Source organism: Artemia franciscana, chromosome 10, assembly GCF_032884065.1.
Source record: "Artemia franciscana chromosome 10, ASM3288406v1, whole genome shotgun sequence".
Classification (NCBI taxonomy): domain Eukaryota; kingdom Metazoa; phylum Arthropoda; class Branchiopoda; order Anostraca; family Artemiidae; genus Artemia; species Artemia franciscana.
Window position 1 is genome coordinate 13,439,808 of NC_088872.1, and position 23,624 is coordinate 13,463,431.

At 34.3% G+C, this 23,624-nt stretch overlaps 1 protein-coding gene across 8 annotated transcripts in view; it reads right to left on the reverse strand.

Moving 5' to 3' along the window:
* Positions 1-23,624, reverse strand: part of LOC136031809 (uncharacterized) — a 135,644-nt gene that overhangs the window by 36,869 nt on the left and 75,151 nt on the right. For all 8 annotated transcript variants that reach the window (XM_065711624.1, XM_065711621.1, XM_065711619.1 and 5 more), the window contains exons 3-4: positions 19,572-19,695; positions 4,855-4,981 (exon numbers count right to left, since the gene is read on the reverse strand). In XM_065711624.1, the coding sequence (XP_065567696.1) occupies positions 4,855-4,981; positions 19,572-19,695 (251 nt within the window). The remainder of the gene's footprint in view (positions 1-4,854; positions 4,982-19,571; positions 19,696-23,624) is intronic.

A 23,624-nucleotide genomic window follows, 5' to 3' on the forward strand; every position in this document is an offset into this window, starting at 1 on the left:
TGAAACAAAAGCTTGGCTGCAAAACTTCAGATACTCCTTTCTGACATAGGCTATACAACTCCACTTCACTTCGCACACCATAGGCTCTGGCTCGAGGACAAGCAAAAACCATCCTTTTTGGCCCCAGGCAAAAGTTCTACGGAGCTTTCCAAAATGTAATTTCATATTCATCAATCCGGCCTGAGGCCCACACTTTCCGTAAAAACCGCACAGGTTAGACCCTTACCAGTTTCCAGGAATAAGCTGAGATAGACGGCATAGGAAAAAAACGGGACAAAACCAAAGTGTTGCTCTCGCAACACAATTAGTGGAGGAGTTTGCCAAGATGGCTCCACTTTTCTTATCAGCTTATAAGGTTCCCCGTTTTGGCCCTGTTCGATTTATTTGCAAATCTAAACCAGCACTAAATCTTCTTTCTCAACTTTCTCTAATGTTTGTAATACAGACATAAAACAATGTACAACAAAACTACTCATTTTGGAGATTCGTTTTAATTAAGCTTTAAAGTTTATTTCCGTGTATTCGCTATTTTGATAAAAGATTAATTCCAAAAAGTAAAAGTATCTTGGTGCATGACAACTTGTCGTGACTTTTCAGCAATAAATTATACATGAGTCATGCTAAACTTTAGATATCTTGTGTAATTTCCTAGATTCCAAGAGAATAAAGATAAGAATAGTTAAAAGATTCTGCTAAAGAATTTTTTTAAATTATGTTGCTTTCTTTTTGTTTTATTGCCTTTCAACAGTGTACAGATATTTGCAATAAATATCCAGCCAAGCAAGGCTGGAGCTTGCAAGGCTAATTTGTAGGTCACTTCCTGTACATAGGAGAAAGGAAGCTATAAAGGCAGATCCAAAGACAACAGATAAAAATAAGGTCAGAAAATCAAGTTAGTCTCAAGCAGGGAGATAACCACCACTACCCGGTATACTTAGTTAGGCAATAATACAATCATAGGTCAAAATCCTTAGTCTTTGCTCCTTCCTCCATAGATTTGTTTTACTCTCCTCTGGATTTTCAAAATTGAAAAGAATGCCTTTTGTTAGGGGCATTCTAATTGAAATATCCTGTTTTTGATATTTTCATTAAAAAAACAAAACAAATTGACCTCATAGATTTTGAAACACAAATATTTCCAAGCACTAAGGTTTATTTCTAAAGAAACATACGACTTTCCGACAAACCTACGGCTATATCTTCCACCGAAAGGTAAAGACATACTCATATCTGTGGGTTAGATGGAATTAAACTTATATCATTATAGTCATTTGTCTCAGATCCATCCATTTACCAAACCAGAATTACGATATTGACATTACTTAGACATTGTCTTAGAAGCTGATGTAAAATGTAATAATTCAGTAGATGAATGAAAATAAATCTCATGTGTCAAATGATATAACAATTATCGTCTTACACCACAACACTAAAACCGTAAAGTTGCAGATAAATAAAATATCAAGAACTTGCAGATGTAACATAAACCATAAACGCAATCTAAAAGGACATAGCTATGTTTATTTTGCTCCCTTTAAAGTACCAAGGACATCAAAATCTTTTTTTTAACTATCTCCATTTTGTGTATATCTATATAGGAAAACCAGGATTTTCTAGGATCTTTCTTTTGGTTGTTATAAAATATTATAAGTAGATTTTCGTGCGCAAGCAATTTCACCAGTGTCTCTAAACCGAACTGTGAAAGATAATAGAAACTAATTCGGTAAATTCGACAACGCATTCCGCGCTTAAAAATTCGAAGATGTTGCAAGAACTTGAAAATAATTTATTTGAAGACATATCACGAGTTTTCCATTACAAATATTTCATATTTATCCTCCATGAAGTAGTCATTGTTTAACTTGTATTAAATAAGTAAACAAGACCAAGAGCTTCTTCCCACCAAGTTTCATTATGATCTCTCCACTCTAAGCGTTTTCCAAGATTTCTGTTTCCCCTCTCCAAACCCAACCCCCCTCCCCTATGTCACCAGATCCGGTCTGGATTTAAAATAAGAGCTCTGAAACACGAGGTCCTTCTAAATATCAAATTTCATTCAGATCCGATAACCTGTTCGTAAGTTAAAAATATCTCATTTTTTCTAATTTTTACCAATTAACCGTCCTTCCACTCCCCCCCCCAGATGCTCAAATCGGGGAAGCGACTATTTCTAATTTAATCTGGTCAGGTCCCTCATACGCCTACCAACTTTCAGCGATCGCTATATTGATCACGTATCTAGTTTCGGACCTTCTTCATAAAAAAATTGGGGTGGTTCGGGATTCGCACCTGAAACCTGTCACACCCAAAGCGAGAATCATACCCTTAGACCACAAGCCATACTAAGAAGAACAATCATTTTTTTTTATCGGCAAATAAAATTCTTCTCAACTATCTTGTTCGCCCCCCCCCCCAGATGGTCGAATCGGGGAAGACTATTTCTAATTTAATCTAGTCTGGTCCCTGATACGCCTGCCAACTTTCATCGTCCTAGCTTATCTGGAATTGCCCAAACTAGCAAATCCCCCAACTCTCCCAAAAAGAGTGGATCCGGTCCAGTTATGTCAATAACATATCTAGGACATGTGCTTATTCTTCCCACCAAGCTTCATCCCGATCTCTACACTCTAAGCGTTTTCAAAGATTTCCTGTTTTCCCCTCCAACTCCGCCCAATATCACCGGATCCGGTCAGGATTTAAAATAAGAGCTCTGAGACACAAGGTCCTTCTAAATATTAGATTTCATTAACATCTTATCCCCCGTTAGTAAGTTAAAAATATCTCATTTTTTCTAATTTTTCCGAATTATCCCCCCCCCCCCAAAGAGAGCCAATCCGGTCTGGTCATGACAATCACGTATCTAGGACTTGTGCTTACTTTTCTCACCCGCTCGTAAGTTAAACCTCATTTTTTCTAATTTCCTGAATTAACCGTTCCCCCCAGATGGTCGAATCGGGGAAACAACTGTTTCTAATTTAATCTGGTCTGGTACCTGATATGCCAGCCAAATTTCATCGTCTTAGCTTATCTGGAAGTGCCCAAACTAGCAAAACCGGGACAGACAGACAAATAGACCGACCGACCGACAGAATTTGCGATCGCTATATGTCCCTTCGTTAATACCAAGTGCCATAAAAGCTGTTGGAAATGGATTGTTTTCTAAATAAAATTTTAATGTATAAACCAGTGGTGGTTCTAGACATGGGGGAGGGGCAGCTGCCCCCCCCCATTTTTCTGACATCTGATATTAAATCCCTTTTATTTTTACAATTCAATGGTATACCTCGCCCCCCCAGATTATGAGGCCTAAAACCGCTACGGCGTTAAACTGATAGGATGCATAATTAGTAGACTAGAATGATATTAAATCATCAATATTAGCATTATTATCACTGTATTTTATTTTGATTGATGTGTGTTAGGGAAGGAACAAAGCGTTGAGTCTTAAGGTAGTGGTAGCAGGTAAAGGAAGTTGCAGCTGTTTTGTTTGTTAAGCCCCTGCTGAGGTTAGGGTATTTTATTTATATTATCGCTCCTCCATATCATGCGGTGGCATTTGGAAGGAGCATGGTTATTTTAAGTTTTTCGCTAAGAATTGATATTAAATAAATTAAAAAGGAACCAATGGCTCCGGAGGATCCATTTCTTTTTTTGTCTTTGAACATTGCACTGTCAGACCTTTTTTAAAAAGGTCTGACCCATGTAATTTCGGTACCTTTTTATACAGATATAAGTAAACAGTCATTGAAAACATTATTTGAAAAAGATTGGGATTTAATGTCATCCCTCTAATGATTTGATTCATTCTTAATTTAAAACAAAACATAATGAGATTCGATACCATGGAGAATACGCCTTTCTCGTCCATTATAAGCCTTTTTAGTTTGTGTTGCCAACTTGCCTTAATTTGTAGATCTTGAATAAGCGATCCGAATAAACAGCAGAAAACTAAAAGCCGACATCTACTTTCCCTGAAATCTTAGAAAAACCTTATAACTTCTCTTTTTTGTACTGGAGATAGATATATTCAGTTTTAGAGAAAATTATGTCCTTAGAAATTGTAAATGCTGTTTTTTCGATTAAAGGGAGCAGAATTCTCTTTTTTCAAATTTAGAAACGGGCAGAGGCACCATTTGGGGGGGTCAGGGGTGGGCAAATGCCCACCCCAGATTTTCCAGGGGGCCCAAGCTTCCACCACAAAGGGCCCTTTGCCGGCCATAATAATCCATTATGTCCAACATAATCCATTCTGTCCAATTGATTTGAAATTACTGCACGCCTATTAACCAAAGAGCGTAATTACTTGACGACCCTTTGGGTAATTACGCTATTTGCTATTAATCATTGTAAACTTTGAAAGTAGGTAAGATACATAATAAAATTCTCGAGTTCTGTCAAATGCCCATTTCCTAGATGATTACGCGACACGAAGTGAGTCGGGGGGGGGGGGGGGTGGCAAGATGGAGTTCATGCCCACCCCAAGATTTGGTCCAAATGGCGCCTCTGGAAACGGGTTATTCTTAAAAATTTTCTAGTGTACCTGATAGGAAACTGCCCACAAATAGATGTCACTTTATCAATTTGAAAGCTCTTCGAATTTTTTGTGATGCAACCCGCTTTGATTGAAAACTTTGTCGACAGAATTCCATTGTCTTTCCAATCAAGTTCCATAATCAAATCACAAGTTCTCAACAGGTTTCAATGATAAGTAGTCCCTTGAGAAAATTCGCTAATGGACCCTTGGCCTTTGAGACAGACGACATTGAGGCTAACAAAATGATGTTTAAGGTATCGAATCCTCTTAATTTGCTAGCAACAATTCATGCAAATTTTACTTTAAAAATGCAATCTCACCTCTCTGCTATCTGCTGAGGGTGCCATCTCACATAACATTTCTTTGATGTCACCCTCCGTTAAAGTGGTATCCTTGCAATCCAAATTTTCGTCTTCGAAACTGCTAAAACCGTCACCTCGTTTCTCACTACAAAAAATATATAATAATAGCTTCAGAATATTGATGAGCTTAAACAAAAATCTTATAAATACAATGAGCAACAGTAAGTAACTAAGCCAACGAGATACCCTACCCTTAAAGATTGGTTGGCTTGGTCACGGCAAGCTGACTACAAGGACTAACATTGGTTCACCACAGTCAATGATGGGAGACTTGTAAATTAGTCTAATTGGCTTTTATGGTTATGCATATCAGGCAATGAGTTGCGTTAGATGATAGGAACTATAGTTAATTTCAATTTACAAACAAATTTTCTGGGGTAATTCCCTTAAGAAATTTGTACAGATCGTAAGATAATATTCCGAAAAGAAAAGGCTACAACGACCAATTCCGATTTTATACATTTTTCTTTTTAGCTTTTAGAAGTCAAAGCCCTACGTGAGTCGTGACAAAGAACCAGCAAATCTTAATATGAATTGCTGTTTTGTAGATTGTGTTGCCTCTTATGTAATTTATTCTATTTCCTTCAGTTTCGTTGTGCATTTATCCATCCAGTCGTGTCAATTGTGTCGGTGGGGGGGATTTTTCTCCTAGATTCTTTAGCTCCCTTCTCCCCATGCTTCAAGAAATTCCTTTAGGGGCGGGATTTTCACTGAAAATACCTTAGTTGTATTTCCAATGAAAAAATTAGAAACAAAAATTTGCACCCCTTAGATTAAAAAACACATTCATCCCCCCGGCCTCTAAAATTTTGTAAATATACACAATTATATCAATCTTGGTACATATATATATATATATATATATATATATATATATATATACGTACATATATACATGCATATATATATATACATATATATATACATATATATATACATATATATACGTATATATATATATATATATATATATATATATATATATATATATATATATATATATATATATATATATATATATATATACGTACATATATATATATATATATATATATATATATATATATATATATATATATATATACGTACATATATATATATATATATATATATATATATATATATATATATATATATATATATATATATATATATACACATATATATATATACATATATATATATACATATATATATATACATATATATATATATATATATATATATATATATATATATATATATATATATATATATATATATATATATATATATAAAATAAAAAAATGAATTTTTGGCGCTTTCCGTCTGTGTTACGACATTCACTTTGTCCTAAATATATTTTAGCCTTGTGAACAGCAATTTTGGAATAACAACCTTAAATATCTACAAATACAAAAAAGTAACCTTTAAACAATGCTATTACTAGTATTTGGTTAACTGTTTAGACATCCAATAACATTTGCAGTCCTCATTGAATAAGAGATTTAGTTATGTTCTCTTTTTTCTTTAGTCTAGTTCCCGGTCGATTCTACTTATTTGAATTAAATAAAAAAAAAAAAGTTTTTTCTTAAGGAAAGTAAGGAGCGAAATCAAAACTTAAAACGAACAGAAATTACTCCATAAATGAAAGGGGCTTTTCCCCCTCAACGCCTCGCTCTTTACACTAAAGTTTGACTCTTTCTCTTAATTCTACTCCTTAAAACAGTAAAAAAAACCTTTAGCGTAAAGAGAGGGGCGTTGGGGAGGAAAAGCCCCTTTCATATACGGAGTACAAGTATTTAGCCTTACAAGTTTTACAAAAACCATGTACAGGAAAATTTAAGTCCGCCACCTTGAACAACAAGGAAAATCACTTTTTTTTGCATGGGTAGCACTAATGTGTCTCCCGATTTTTTTTTTTTTATTTTCTTTTCAATGTTAGTGGTTTATCAGAACATCATAGAGAGATACTTAATGGCTCATTCAAAAGCTATTTCTCATAACTACGTGCTTTTTATAAATTCCACCATCTGCAAGTACCATGACACTAAAATGGCACTTTTTGTGCCATTTCACAATGGATGGGACTAGCGTGCTACGACAACATCGTAGACAGATATTTAATAAATCATATAAAAGCTATTTCTCATATCTACGTTTTTCTTATAGATTCCACTATATGCTAGTGGCAAATGGTACTGTTGGTGCCATGTCTCAAGTGGAAAAGCTGGGGCTAAAGAGCTACCAGAATTTTTTAGAGAGATATTCAATGGCTAATTTGAAAGCTATTGTTCATATATACGTGACTTTTATCAGTTCTAACATCCATAAGTACGTACTTTGGGTGCCACTTCTTAAATGGAAGAGCTTGGAAGAATAAAACGGTACCATTGTAATAATTATGGTCCAAAATCCTTAAATGGAGACCTACAGGAACCCCGAATTTAGTGTTAGATAATTTAAAAACTGTTATAAAGAAATCTTTCCTCTTATCTAGTAAAAGGTTCTTAAAAATAGACAGTTATAATAAAAAAGCCATATGGACAAACTGCTTTAATACTACAGTTAACTTGAGATGTTACAGCTTGGATATGATTTTTGAGTTATTGGAATTTGTTTTATACAATACTTATATAAGATTTGGGGGTGATTTGTACAAACAAATTATGGGAATTCCCATGGGGGGGAATGCCAGCCCATTTATAGCTGACTTGTTTTTAAGTCAACTAGAATATAAATATATGATGGATAAGAATAATCCAATTAATTTAAAACATGCTTTGTCAAATAATAAAAGATATTTAGATGATATTTTGGTCTTAAATTGTAAGGATTTCATTGATATTTCTAAAAATATATATCCATCAGAGCTTATTCTTGAGCCTAGTCATGGCGCTGGTCATGAAGATCATTTCTTAGATTTAAATATTAATATTTGTGATAATAATAAATTAAGTTTTAAAATGTATAATAAAACGGATGATTTTGATTTTGAAGTGATTAGTTTCCCATTCCCTGAAAGTAATATACACTCAAATATCACATATTCAGCGTTTTTCTCACAGTTACTTCGTTATGCAAGGATTTGTAGTAATTATATTGATTTTAAAAATAGATGTAAAATCTTAAGCCAAAAATTGATATCAAGAGGTTTTTCTGCAAATAAATTAACTTGGCAATTTAAAAAATTTAGTTTTCATTATAACGAACTTTTAAATAAATATCAAAAGAATTATCTAGAAATACTTAAAGAAATTTTTTGACTAATTTCGGAGGTTCGAGAAATGTTGTCACAGCGCCATTTATTTTGAATTGTGTTTCTATTTGAGCGGAATTTTTAAAAAATTAGCCACATGGTAAAGATGAATTATATAATTGTTTAGTTCATTCAGGTTTTTTGCAATGTGTTAATATTTGTGATTTGGTAAAATTTTTAATATTTAGTTTACCTATTGTTGCTAAAGGGAGGGATATATTAACAGGATAAGCTTGTTTTGGTTTTACTTGGTTGTTTTACATTTGCTGTGTTTTTTTTTCATAGACATGTATTTTGGGGGTGATACCTGACGCGGGGATGCCATGGATATTCTGTGGTAGCCACAACACTGTGCTGGGTAGGGAATTTAGAGTGGCGAAACCCTATATAGGCCAGTGTATTCTCCTGATGAGCCCTTATGTTGGGTGTTGCCTCTGAATTATTTGTCTATATTATTTTTTCTATGGTTTGGTAAATGACGACTTATACTTATTGACGACATGACTGCCTGTCCATGGATTATTCTTTATGGTTGATTGTGTGTGGCTATGCTGTTTGACCTATGTGATTGTATGGATGAGTAGGGTTAAGGCCTCATTCAAGTGCTGGTCTATATTAATCACTAATTTAGGAAAACAGTCTTCCTTTTCTCCTTCTGTCTCCTTTTTTTTTTTTTTTTTTTTTTTTTTTTTTTTTTTTTTTTTTTTTTTTTTTTTTTTTTTTTTTTTTTTTTTTTTTTTTTTTTTTTTTTTTTTTTTTTTTTTTTTTTTTTTGTGTTTGTGCTGTAGCATTGGTGATTTCTCTTTTCATGATATATATATATATATATATGTATATATATATATATATATATATATATATATATATATATATATATATATATATATATATATATATATATATATATATATATATATATATATATATATATGTATGTATCATGAAAAGAGAAATCACCAATGCAACAGCACAAACACAAAAAAAAAAGAAAAAAAAGAGAGACAGAAGGAGAAAAGGAAGATTGTTTTCCTAAATTAGTGATTAATATAGACCAGCACTTGAATGAGGCCTTAACCCTACTCATCCACACAATCACATAGGTCAAACAGCATAGCCACACACAATCAACCATAAAGAATAATCCAAGGACAGGCAGTCATGTCGTCAATAAGTGTAAGTCGTCATTTACCAAACAATAGAAAAAATGATATAGACAAATAATTCAAAGGCAACACCCAACATAAGGGCTCATCAGGAGAATACACTGGCCTATATAGGGTTTCACCACTCTAAATTCTCTACCCAGCACAGTGTTGTGGCTACCACAGAATATCCATGGCATCCCCGCGTCAGGTATCACCCCCAAAATACATGCCTATGAAAAAAAAGCAAATGTAAAACAACCAAGTAAAACCAAAACAAGCTTATCCTGTTAATATATCCCTCCCTTTAGCAACAATAGGTAAACTAAATATTATAAATTTTACCAAATCACAAATATTAACACATTGCAAAAAACCCGAATGAACTAAACAATTATAGAATTCATCTTTACCATGTGGCTAATTTTAAAGAAAATCCGCTCAATTAGAAACACAATTCAAAATAAATGGCGCTGTGACAACATTTCTCGAACCTCCGAAATTAGTTGAAAATTTCTTTAAGTATTTCTAGATAATTCTTTTGATATTTATTTAAAAGCTCGTTATAATGAAAACTAAATTTTTAAATTGCCAAGTTAATTTATTTGCAGAAAAACATCTTGATATCAATTTTTGGCTTAAGATTTTACATCTATTTTTAAAATAAATATAATTACTACAAATCCTTGCATAACGAATTAACTGTGAGAAAAACGCTGAATATGTGATATTTGAGTGTATATTACTTTCAGGGAATGGGAAACTAATCACTTCAAAATCAAAATCATCCGTTTTATTATACATTTTGAAATTTAATTTATTATTACCACAAATATTAATATTTAAATCTAAGAAATGATCTTCATGACCAGCGCCATGACTAGGCTCAAGAATAAGCTCTGATGGATATATATTTTTAGAAATATCAATGAAATCCTTACAATTTAAGACCAAAATATCATCTAAATATTTTCTATTATTTGACAAAGCATGTTTTAAATTAATTGGATTATTCTTATCCATCATATATTTATATTCTAGTTGACTTAAAAACAAGTCAGCTATAAATGGGCTGGCATTCCCCCCCATGGGAATTCCCATAATTTGCTTGTACAAATCACCCCCAAATCTTATATAAGTATTGTATAAAACAAATTCCAATAACTCAAAAATCATAACCAAGCTGTAACATCTCAAGTTAACTGTAGTATTAAAGCAGTTTGTCCATATAGCTTTTTTATTATAAATGTCTATTTTTAAGAACCTTTTACTAGATAAGAGGAAAGATTTCTTGATAACAGTTTTTAAATTATCAAACACTACATTAAGTGATAAATTAGTATACATTGTCGCAAAATCGAAAAAAGACTCAATTCTTTTAGCTGAAACCATTGTTAAAGAATCTATCACCTGCATTGAATTATTAACACTCCAATATGGATTAAAATTCGAAAATTTTTTAATACCAGAACAATAGGTTTTAAGTTTATTTACAATTTCCTTTAAAATTAAAGAGAGGTCAGTAACAGCAATGCGGGTTGGACATTTATCTGCTCCAGCAATAAACCGTGGTTTAGGGGGATTCTTATGAAATTTTACAGTCCAATATAGGAAAGGGAACTTTTTATCATTGTCATTTATTTTAATATTAAAATTTTTAAAAAGTATTTCTTCAGTCCTTTCAATTAAATTCTCATCCTCTATATTTACCTTTTCGTAAACATTAGTTGTGCATAACTCCCTTTTTAAGATATCACAATACAGCTTCTGACAAATTATGGCAAAATTATTATTAGCTTTATCCACTGGCACAATTACAAATTCATTCTTTAGATTAGCAATTGCTTGTTTAATCTTCGCATTATAAAATAATGATTTAGTGTTACTATTTTTTAAGTTAGAATATATTTTATTTCTTATTCTACTAATAATTAAATTCTTCCAACTTTGAAAACTCTCTTTATTTTTATTCTCTTTCTTACACCACTTATCAATAAATAAATCAAAATCATTTTCCAAGCCATCAAGAACACTCGATGGTTTCAGATGATGAGAAAGACGGAAATTAGCCCCTTTATTCATTATAATTTGAAGATCATCTTGCTTTATTATTGACAAGTCCCCTGTTATAACATGTTTGTAAGTAGGATTTACAAATGGGCCAAGTTGCTTACAATTACAAACCGGTTTCCAATTTATATCACTATCTAGTTTTTTTAGTATTAAATTATAATTAAAAATAATTTGCCCAATAGTTTTTGAAAATTTATGAGTTAAAACTGGACTATCATTATAATTCAAATTACTAGGAAGGGCCTGTTTCACATGCCGCTGATTTAAAATTTCTGGTAAATTAATATCTTCAATCTGCTTACAAGTAAAATTAATAGGTAAATATAATCTGTTATCCTCATTACTAATCTTATCGAACTTTTTCTTTTTTGAAATAAATTTCGTTTTAGTTAGAATGCAAATTGTATCACATATTACTTTAAAATTATAATCAGGAGCTGTATTATTCTTAACAATCCAGAAAAGTTTGATTAAATTCCTTATTTCATATATAAGGGGGCTGCCCCCCCCCGCCAAAAAAATCATTGCAGTGTTGCTTCAACATTAAATTTAAATTAAAACCGGACAAAGATTATTTTTTTAAAACGAAGTTTTTTTAAGGGAAGTGAAGAGCGAATATGAAACTTTAAACGAACACAAATTATTGCTTCAAAGTCTATTTAACATGCATCAATAAAACTAGTACAGAAAAACAACTAATTATATTTCCCTATGTTTGCAGGGTTATAGAAAACCAGCGCTTCATCATACCACTCTTTACTTCCCTTAGAAAAACTTAGTTTTTTTTTAATTAATGAAACTAAGTGACGAAGTTGCTTAAAAAGTAGAATAGCCAAAGCACAGGGCTAACTTCTGTATTTAAAAATTTTGGAAGAATAGAAACATAGTATTAGGAAATAAGATTAGGAAATAGAAGCCAAGCTAATACAGTGACTAAGTAAGACCCTCAAACGTGGACAGAAATACTGAGGAAGAGATCGAACATCAAACGATAATCTCTATCCAAATGGGTTAGGATAAGGCAGTTATAGAGGATGTAAAGGAAGTGGGAGCTTGATGGAAAGCCCTAAACAGAGTGGGGGGCATCAATTGGTGGGGGGACTTTGGGGCGGGAGAGTTGGGGGAGGACTGGAATGCCCATTTGCATTCCCAGATTTTTCCCGCTCCCCCTCCCTACATTTTGAAAAATGACTTCTTTGGTATGTTCATTGAAGATAACTTTTTTCCTATTTTAATTGGAAGAATAAAAAAAATTGAATAAAATAAAAAATAAAAAAATTGTCCCCCTCCCAGGATTTTTGAAAGAAATTTATTTCCATCTACATTTTTGTTAATTCGCCCCTCCCACCCACTGGAATAGAGTGGGCTGGAGAAACATTTGCAGTTGAGGTGGCCTGGGGGCGGGATTAGTTCTGCATGAGCGGTCAGTACTTTAGTAGTAATATTAGTAATCTACTTCCTTGATAATAATTGCGCTTATTTACTTTTGTGAGTGATTTGAGACCCTTGTTAAGCCGGACCTAAATTTTTCTAATAAAAAAGGAGATTATCTTTCTAATGTATTTAAGATGGACAATATTACGGTAGTTAGGCTTAGGAAGAAATTATAGGTTTGCTATTTAAAGATACAAGTTTTCTAAAGCGGAAAATAAAAGGTGCTTACATTTTGACTTTTCTGTTTATCTCATAATGATTAGCTAGTCACTAAAAGAGAGTGAACTTCTTATGTAGACCACAAACAAATATTTAAATATACTCAAGGGAAAAAAGCGGTTAAGACTCAGCCATAAGGCATATTGTACCGCTATAAAGGAAATGAATTAGGCAATTTCCGTCAGTTATTCATAGTCACAAATTGCTAGTAGTGCGCAATATTTGATACGAACGATCAAATGTAGTGCAGGAATTACCATAGAACAAGAAAATTTCAGTTATGGTATCCTACCATAACTGGATATATATATATATATATATATATATATATATATATATATATTATATATATATATATATATATATATATATATATATATATATATATATATATATATATACAAATTATAGGTACCTATAAATTATAAATTGTATGTAAATGTAAATTATAAATATATTATATGTATATAATAAATTATATGTAAATTATAAATATATATATATATATATATATATATATATATATATATATATATATATATATATATATATATATATATATATATATATATATATATATATATGTGTGTGTGTGTGTGTGTGTGTGTATGTGTGTGTGTGTGTGTGTGTATATGTATATATGTAATATATACTAAGGAATAATTTGGAGAAGCAATTATAAGACATGTATATCACTTAATATACAATAGTGATTATAATAATACCTTTGAAAGCATTTAAATTCTAATGTCTCGTGTAAGGTCTGATCAAGTTATCTTAACATTATGAATTCCGTGGATAATATGAAGTCGTACAAAATAATCCAAAAACTCGTGGCTCATCGTGGTACTCGAGATCCCGCGAAATTCTGACATTTTATGGCTCTTCATGTAGAGATTAATAAAAAAACAAGTTTTTTTAACTGAAAGTAAGTAGCAACATTAAAACTTAAAACGAACAGAAATTATTACGTATTTGAAAAGGGGTTGACCCCTCCTTAACACCTCGATCTTCGCACTAAATTTTTTAGCATTAAAAACAATCTTTTTATTGTTCTAATTAAACGACCGTTGTTTTTCAAGAGTCGTTCTAAAAGAATTGGGCCGAAATTCAAACTTTAGCGTTGAGAGCGAGTTGAGGAGGGTGCAACACTTCTCATATACGTAATAATTTCTGTTCGTTTTAAGTTTCAATGCTGCTCCTTACTTTCAATAGTTTTTTTTTACTTAATTTCTGATCGTTTTTAAACAATGCCAGGAAATCGAGCACCTTCTCAAAAAAACTTTCCTCTCCGTGTAATTTTCCTCCAGACAAATCAATCTCGGTGAAAATTCATCCTGGACAATTATCCGTAACATCTTCACGCGTAAAATTGAGTCGACAAAGAGAAAGTAAGACACACAAAGAGAATTTCGTATAATAACTCTGGCAAATTCCCCCAGTGAAAAATTTCCACTTAAAAGTTCACCCCCTAGAAACTTCCCTCCTCGTATAAAATTCTCCCTTGGAAAATCCCTCAGTAGACCCCCCCACCGAAAAATGTATGCATACTTCCTGATAACAAATACGAGCCAATATGTAAACAATGAGCAAATTTACAACTTAAAAGATCTTTCCCCAGGGGCTGCTGGGGGGTTTTGTTATCTCTAAATGCACAACAAAAAGGCTATCTCAAGATTTTGATCGCATGATTATTGGAAAAAGGGGCGTGGGAGGGGGCCTAGTTGCTCTCATGTCTTTTTGGTCAGTTAAAAACGGCACTAAAACTTTTAATTTTCGCTAGAATGAGCCCTTTTCCGATATTCTAGGATCACTGGGTCAATACGATCACCCCTGGAAAAAAAATAAAACAACAAACAAACAAGCATCCGTGATATTCCTTCTGGCAAAAAAAAAGTACAAAATTCCACATTTTTGAAGATAGGAGCTCGAAACCTCTACTGTAGTGTTCCCCGTTACGCTGAATCTGATGGCGTGATTTTCTTTAAGATTCTTGGATTTTTAGAGGGATGTTTTTCCCCTTTTTTAAAAAGTTAGGCAATTTTTTCAGGTTCGCAGCCTTTGATAGGTAACTCTAAACTTAATGAAACTTATACATTTGCTGTCTACATAATAAGCCGATACTTTGATATATCTATACACGGAATCGAATATTGGACCAATTAAGTCTCGATGCAGGAATACACACCCGTAACCGTAACCGTAACACACGTAAATATCAAATTTCGTATTTTAGAGTTACGCTTACCATTGAGCCGCATCGCAACTTACTTACAATTCGTTACAACTAACTGTTTGACAACGCCTTACCCTCCTTCCCTTACCTTAGACCTTAGTTCCTCCAGAGCCATCGGTGGCGCATAGGGCGTCAACAAAGCCTCTCCATTCGTCTCGCATTGGTGCTGCAGCGATGACGTCTTCCCATTCAGGTATTAGTGAGGTGCCGGCCGTCCTCAGATCTCGGTCATATGTTCGTCTCAATGTATTTTTGGGGCGGCCTCTCTTTCTTCTACCGTCTGGCTTCTCAGCATTCATAGGTTGTTCGAGGAAGGCGGCTCTCTTCCATACGAAGAACGTGTCCCAGGTATGTCCAGCGCCTTCTTTTCAGCAACTCAATGACTGGAGGTTGACCTGTTTTTCTGCGTATTTCTGCATTTGTAATTTTTTGTCGCCAGCTTGTATTCAACATTCTTCTGAGGATCATATTTTCAAATGCAAGGATCCTTTTTTCAAGCTGGGTGTTTATTTTCCAACATTCACTTGCGTGAAGGAGAATTGAGAGTACATTGCTGTTGAAGAGTCGAAGCGTCAGTCACATTGAATATTTATTACTTCTCCAAATAGGCTTCAATCTATTGAAGGCACCTGTAACTTGTCCAATTCTACGTTTAATCTCGGTCGAGATCTCTCCATCACAATCAATCCAGCTACCCAGGTACTTGAACTCCTGGACTTGTTCTAGATCCTTGTTTTTGCAATGGAGAACAAGTGGCGAGGTTGTGATGGCCATGCTCTTCGATTTGTCAATGTTTAACTTTAGCCCGACATTCTCTGCATTCTCGGTAACAGTGTCAAGCAGCTGCTGCAACCGTTCTTTAGACTCTCTTCGAGAGGAACAACGTCGTCCGCGAAGTCCAGATCAAACAGTTCCTTGTTGCTTACTTTTACTCCGTAGCCCGATGCGAATCCCAGGGCATAATCCATTATAATTATAAAGAGCTTGGGGGAAAGTACACATCCTTGACGAACACCAGACATGATCTTGAAAAATCTGGTTGTACCGTTTTCGGTCTTTACGCAACATTCCAATTCTTCATAAAGCGCTATAATCATATCTACTATTTTCTCGGGAATTCCGTAGTATTTCAAAACTCTCCACAAGCAATCTCTATCAACTGAGTCAAATGCCTTTTCAAAGTCAATGAATAGGAGGTAGAGCTTCTTGTTCCATTCTTTTGATTCTTCGACAAGCATTCTCAGTACAAATATTGGATCAGACCAGGATCTCCCAGTTCTGAAACCATGCTGTTCTTCTCGTAGAGTTGCGTCTAGTGCTCTCTGCAGACGCTGCAAAATGACGGAGGCTAATAGTTTGGATGAGACAGGGAGAAGATTGATGCCTCTCCAGTTATGGCAGTTCATCAAGTCTCCCTTTTTGAAGAGTTTGACTATAATGCCTCTGCTCCAATCTCTTGGGACCTTCCCTGAGGTCCATATTTTGGTGAAGAGAGAAAGTCAAATGGATATGCAGGTATTAATTGAGTACTTCAGCATTTCTGCTGTAATGCCATCAATACCCGGGGCACATCCATTTTTTAACTTCTTTGCTGCATGCATGATCTCCTCAGCACTCGGAGGATCTGTATTGATGTCTAAATACATAAAAGGGATATCAGGTACGTTTGCTTGGTCACAAGTTCTCGGTCTGTTCAGAAGTTTTTCGAAATGGGAAGCCCATCTCTCGTCAATTTTGTCTGGATCAGATATAATTGATCCATTTTCGTCCTTGACAAGGCTGATTCGGCTGCTTTGTTTTCCTACCATCTCATTTGTCAATCGGTAGACAGTCTTGGAGTCACCCTTCCTAGCAGCTTCTTCAGCTAAAGCTGCTTTCTTTTCAAGGAACTGTCTCTTGTCCTTTCTTCCACTCTTTTTTACCTCTTTATCTTTTTCTTTGTATAATTGTTTTGTTGCCAGCTCTGAACACCTTGTAGTATCTATGAGCATGGCTTGCTTGAGTGCCTTTCGTTCGTCAATCAGTTTCCATGTTATGTCAGAGATCCACCTTTCCTTTGGTTTCTTCCGGAAACCTAGCTTTTCTGCGGCAATCGTCGTGTATGCACTTTTTATTTTCTCCCATTTCTCTTCGACGCTTTCTGAGTCATTTGCCTCAACAGCCAAGGCATCAAATTTGTTCCATAAAGAGATACAGAAATCTCTGCGGATTTTTTGATCCTGTAGCTTGTCCGTGTCGTACAGTTTCATCAGATCTTGCTGTGTCTTCTTTTGGGCACGTAGTTTGATCTGTATGTGGGCGATCATGAGCATGTGATCCGACTGGGCGTCTGCTCCTCTATACCCACGCACGTCTAACAGGCTTGTACGCCACCTTCTGGTGATCAGGAAATGGTCAATCTGGTTTCGCGTTGAACCATCTGGAGATGTCCTTGTGTACTTGTGCACATTTTTATGCTCAAAGAGTGTCCTAACAACGACAAGGTCATTACTTAGCGCGAAACTCCCAGAACAACCCTCCTTCCCAGTGAGTATTAATCATCACTATGCCAGTCAACGCAGTAAGATTCCGATCTCAACCTAAACCTTGATCCAAAATTTGAACTCTATACAGACGAATTTAAATACAAGTTTTAATAATTGGAAAATGCGTTATGACGATTTTTAAGGAAATAATATTTCACTAATTTCAATTTTTCATAAATTTCAAACACATTTCACTTCATGGGCTAAGCTACAACAACTGATTGGGGGGGGGGGGTTGTGGTCTCTCCATGATAAAACAAACTTGACTCTTCAAATATTTAGACTGTTAAATGCATTCAGGCCTATAATACCAACCCGCACTGGTTGATCTTTTGTAGATTCTATACTGTCTCGACCTTAAAAGGGCGAGATGATTAGTAAAAAAAAAAAAACTTTCGAAAAAACGTAAAGAGTTAATTAAAGAGCGATATTAAAACCAAAATATACGTAAGATTTTATAGTATTCGTCAATTCACAAAAACAGGGGGAGGGGTAAAAGTATCTTCTTTAATTCTGAGGTGAGGCCCCAATGTTTTTAATAAATAACAAAAAATAGGGGGAGGGTAAACGCATCTTCTTTAATGCTAAGATAAGGCCCAAACGTTTTGAATAAACCCCCAGTTCCCTCCTCCAATTGCCACCACTGTGTAACGTATTCAATTCAAACTAGAGTTGCTTGAATGTGTTTTGCAGTAACTAGTTTTTCAATTTTTGACTGTCAGTCTTAAAGAGTAAAAAATACGATAAAATTAAACTCGTCGTTTACTATGACATATAAATGGAGTTGAGTGAAATGGAGTTATGATCTTCAAAAATGGAGTGAGGAGATAAAAAAATCAGAAACGTTAAAGTTCTATAAGGATGTTAAGGTGGCTTATGGGCAGGAGTTCTACTTTAAGCCGAATTTACCAGCTAGATATTTGACGTAGTGGATGCAGATCAGGGCTAACTGTCTGCCAATTAGTGCAAGATTTATAAAATATTCTAAAGGAAGATGTTCCAATGAAGACAAATATACTTGCCCGCTTTGCAGAGTTAGAGGATTATTTAGTGCATTGCTTAAGCCGGTGCCTGGGGCTCTACGATAAGGGAAGGGATATTTGGAAATAATCAGTTGATACTTCCAGGTGTCTTAAATAGTACGTCGCCTCAGTTTATTTGTAGAGTAGCAAGGTATCTGGAAATTTTGTTAAATAAAAAAAAATAATAATAAATAAATAAAAAATCTCAGTATATAGTAAATGTAATGTTTTATTTATGTCTTTTTCCGAGTGTTAAGCGTTCTTTTCAAGGACCTTTTTTCAAGTATTAACTACTAGCATTAGGTTAATGCAGTGTTTCATTTAAGCGTTTTATGACGATCGCTTATAAAAGTTTATGTTATTTGTGTCTTTCGTTTATGTTATTGTACTTTGTTCATGGCTGTATACTTGGCTTTAAATAAACTTATCTATCTATCTATTGGTTCTTTATTTGTTTTTTCTCTGTTTTTTACATAAAGAATGCGATATACACGCAAATGTAATAATCAGTTTCTTCATTAAAAAAAAATCTCTTGTAGTAAGAATTACACCGTAAATAATGAACAGTCAAATAAAAACTACGACCTATAAGAAAATATTTTAAAATTTGATCTTTTATAAAAACTAATTTGCAACTAGCTTATTAAGACTCATTAAAAGGACCACGAACCCCCTTAAACTGCCATTCCGGCACTAGTCTTTAAATTTCGCAGGATTTGAATTGTGTCAAACATGAACAAAAACAAAAGGGGAATTAGAGGAAGCGCAGAAAAAAAGACTATTTACCACTCAATTTGTTTCAGCCATGCCTCCAGACTAGATTCTGACTTAATACTATCACAAGCAGATAAAGTATCGTTTTCGTCAGCAGTATTGATTTCTTCCAGGCACTGACGTGGTACATCTCCATCTGGAACAATGAACTTTTTGAAAAGGAAAAAGTGTTTCACAACGTAATAAACGATTTAACCAGATTAGTGTTTAACCTATAGCCTCTCGTGTGGGAAGATAAGATTCTGAAATTGTAAATACATAATTCAACATTTGGTTTTTGACTTGTTGAAGAAGGGAGGGGGGGAAGATCCCATATATTAGTGAAAATCATAGATTTTCTTAAAAAGAAATTTTTTTAGATTTTTTTTGTCTCTAAAAGTTGAAGACGCAATAATATTTAGATAGATTTTTGCTAACAGTGATGATCAATTCTACTAGTGCTTTTTTTTCTGTCCCCAAAATAAACTGCATAAATTTAATAGAAGAAAAAGCATTTACTAGCTGCAAAGAAGTATTGCACATCATATAACTTTGTAAGACTTTAATTTAAAACCGCAAGTCATATTTAAATACGGGACGTTTATATGGAGCTAATGTGGTTGAATCGACTAACCATAAAGGTAATGATTATAACCATACGAAAGGTTAGCACAGACTGACTAAAAGTATTGTGCAGAATGCACATATGGAAAGTTTTAAGCTGGTTGATTCTTTTATGCATATATGAGTTTAAATCTCCTCCAACCCAAATTCGCCTTAACATCATTCACGTATCGAAGTCGTCTAATAATAATTCTTTGGTCACTAAGGAAAAGTTGTAAATGATGAAATGAAAATTGTAAAGATTAATCCACTTATTAAATTAATTAATTTTGACTTTCAAATATTTGGAAACTTGGCTTTAACTGAAAGCATTCAGCTGACACACAACGTTTTAGCTATATAGAAAGCATACGCACCTGCTACACTATTACTACTACCACTAAAACTACTCCTATAAAGACTACTTTAAGTAAATATCATTATTACACCGACTTCTCATACCACAATTGTTCCAATAACTACTACGACCCCTACAGCTACTACAACTCTGAGCCACTATCAGGCCTACTACTACTTCCACTAATTCTCCTACAAAGCTTACTCCAACCACAACAAATTGTAACATGACTCCTCCTACTCCCAACTATTTATGGTCATGGTAGTACTTCCGTCGGGACCGCTTCTGCCAAGACCACTGGGCTGCAAGCCTACCATGAAAATGTATCTAGTCGAACTTAAAACGAACTGAAGTTACTACAACTGAATAAATGAAAAGAAAAGAAAAATAAATTCAAGAGAATATAAAAGTCAAGTTTAAAACCAACACTAGTTAACAAATAAGAGTTTGATGACAGGCATTATCAAGCCCCTCCCCCCTAACGTCTAGAGCGTCATTTGTGATTTACTGAAAACTAAATATATTTTGAGTAATAGATTTTTTTTAAATAACGGTTTTACTTATAAGAAATCAAAATACTCATCTAATTTCTAGGAAAAATTCTTATAATAAATAAATTTTGATCAGATGTTATGGACAACTACGAGAGTGCCCGGGAGAAAATAAGAACACTGGAGGGGAGCTAATTGCCCTCCAGTCACTTTCGAACCTTGAAAAAAGTCGTAGAACTTTCAGTTTCCAATTGTAAGAGCCTATCCCCAAGTTTCTGAAGCCATCTCTTCAATACCAAGTGGCCTGGAAAGAAAACTCTAAGGACGGGATACAGACACGGGCATTTTCTTCAGGAGATGAAAAAAAAGGATATTTTAAATAGGACGTACCGAGAAATTCGGAAACATTAGGATTTCGAGGGGCTGGGCTACCCTTGCCTACGCTTCTGCTGGGAGTTTCTCTTCACTAAATTAACTCTTGTGCGTTAATTGGCTCTGAACAAACTTTTGAAATGCCTTTGTTGATCGTACGGTTACAAAGCATCGATTCTTTTAAGTTCATTTCCTGGGTACCTATTGGCTCTTTTTTGTTAAATAAAAAAAAAAATCACTTCGATTTTTTGAAGTTTTCTTCTCCATGGAGTTTTTCCTTAGAGTCTCTGGAGACTGCTGTTTCTTCTGCACTGAGCTGATGACCATTCGGTTGAATGTCGCCAGAATCGAGAGCAAATCAACCACACCCTTAATAAATCCTTTTTTTTATTTTATGTGTGAAAATTAAGCTGTTCAAAGAAAGTGAAAGTAATATTTGTTGGCACATATACCGATAGTTCTTATTTTGGAAGCTTAGCGACATCACATATAACTTGACAATATGCCAATGGTCTTGGTGATAACTGCCATTCCGCATGATTACCAGCGATGTCAGTATGTAGGCCATATATGAGAGTCAACTTAGGGTATGACCTCAAACAAATTCCAGCAGAAATGGTTCTTTCATAACAGAAATAAAAACTACGAGTAACATGCTAACGTCGAGGTCTAAAGCCAAGGGTGAAATTTGGCATTTTTTTTCTTTCATAGTCTATGCAGAGACGTAAGAGTAGTAAAGAGTGATGAATCTACAATCTACAGATAAAATGCATCTCACTTGACGAGGTTTTGCTGACCTCATCGTATATAACAGATGGTTATGTAAAGCTGTGGAAGTCTCATTTAATGGCAAATTCTGAGATTCATCACCTTTCTGAATTTACAAAATGGAACTGAGGGTACGTAATACCTTCTAAGCGACCATGGGCACTCTATCGCTCCCCACAACATGAGGTTAAAATTTCAAAAATTAGATGAGTAGTTAGTGCATTCACAAGAGACAATTTTGCAGAATTCTACAGAATTCCCATGTTCTGGAGAACATAACTCTCTAAGATGCACCATAATATAAGAAATGATATTTGCTAGACACTGCTAACCCACAAGAGGGCACGGAGCCAGTCCGCTACGGTATATGCCATGCTCCAGTTCTACAGGTCATTCCGCGTTGTCATTCTGCATATAGCATGAAGTAACATTTTTCTCTCACTCAGGGGCTCCGATTCACGGAAATAGGGGGGGGGATTGGGTACTTCATAATCGACAGGGGAGTATTTTTATTTTATTGATTTATCTTTTAGAAAAAAACACGAAAACAGGAAATTTTTCCAGAGGGCGAAATACGCCCCCAACAATTATAGAGTTTAGTCTTGCTAAGGACAATTTGTCGTCTATTTTTCCCCATACAATTGGTATGTTTCGAAGAATTTAGCTAACACTTCTGTTTCCATAAACTAAGAGAAAATTGTTAACTAGCATTGTTATTTGACAATTGGACGGCCGAAAAGGCTGTCAACTAAGTTCGTTCAAAGTGAATAGGAGAATGGGAAGGACTACTGAATTAAAATTTGATTATTAAACAGTTCGTGGCAACGAACTGTAAGGAGGAAGCGATTCAGGCCAATAGTAACTGGAAGTATAAAAAAGAGTATTGAAAACAATTAATATCAACAGAATTGGCCCTTCATGCTGATTCCAAATATATAAAATTTATTTAGTTGAATGTTACCAATTGACAGCTATGTGCCTGAGAAAATGTGTCTGATTTCTGGAAAAGGGGGAGAATAAGCCCTGAAAGTCAAGCAATCTTAATGAAATCACGCCATTAGGTTTACCATATAAGAGAACCCTACTGTAAAGGTTTCAGACTCCCATGTACAAAGATGTAGAAATTTGCATTTTTCCACGAAGAAAGATGAAGGATGCATATTTTTTCCAGGCGTGATCGTGTCGAACCAATGCTCCAGTAAGATTGGAAGAGGGCTCGTTGTAACGGAAAATAAAAGTTCTAGTGTCCTTTCTAAGTGACCAGAAAGAGCTACGGGAAAATGGCGTTTATGACCATTTTGTGGAATCAAGCTATGATTTTGCTCCAAATAAGACCAAGTTGCTATCGATTGAAAATTCTGAGCTAGCCAATCAATTCAAAACTATCAAAAACCGTATATTGAGATTTCCAGTTGCAAAGGAAGTAATATCGCACGGTGGCGCATTCATTCCTGATAAGTCATCTAGTTTATACAAGCTAAATGGTCAATACGG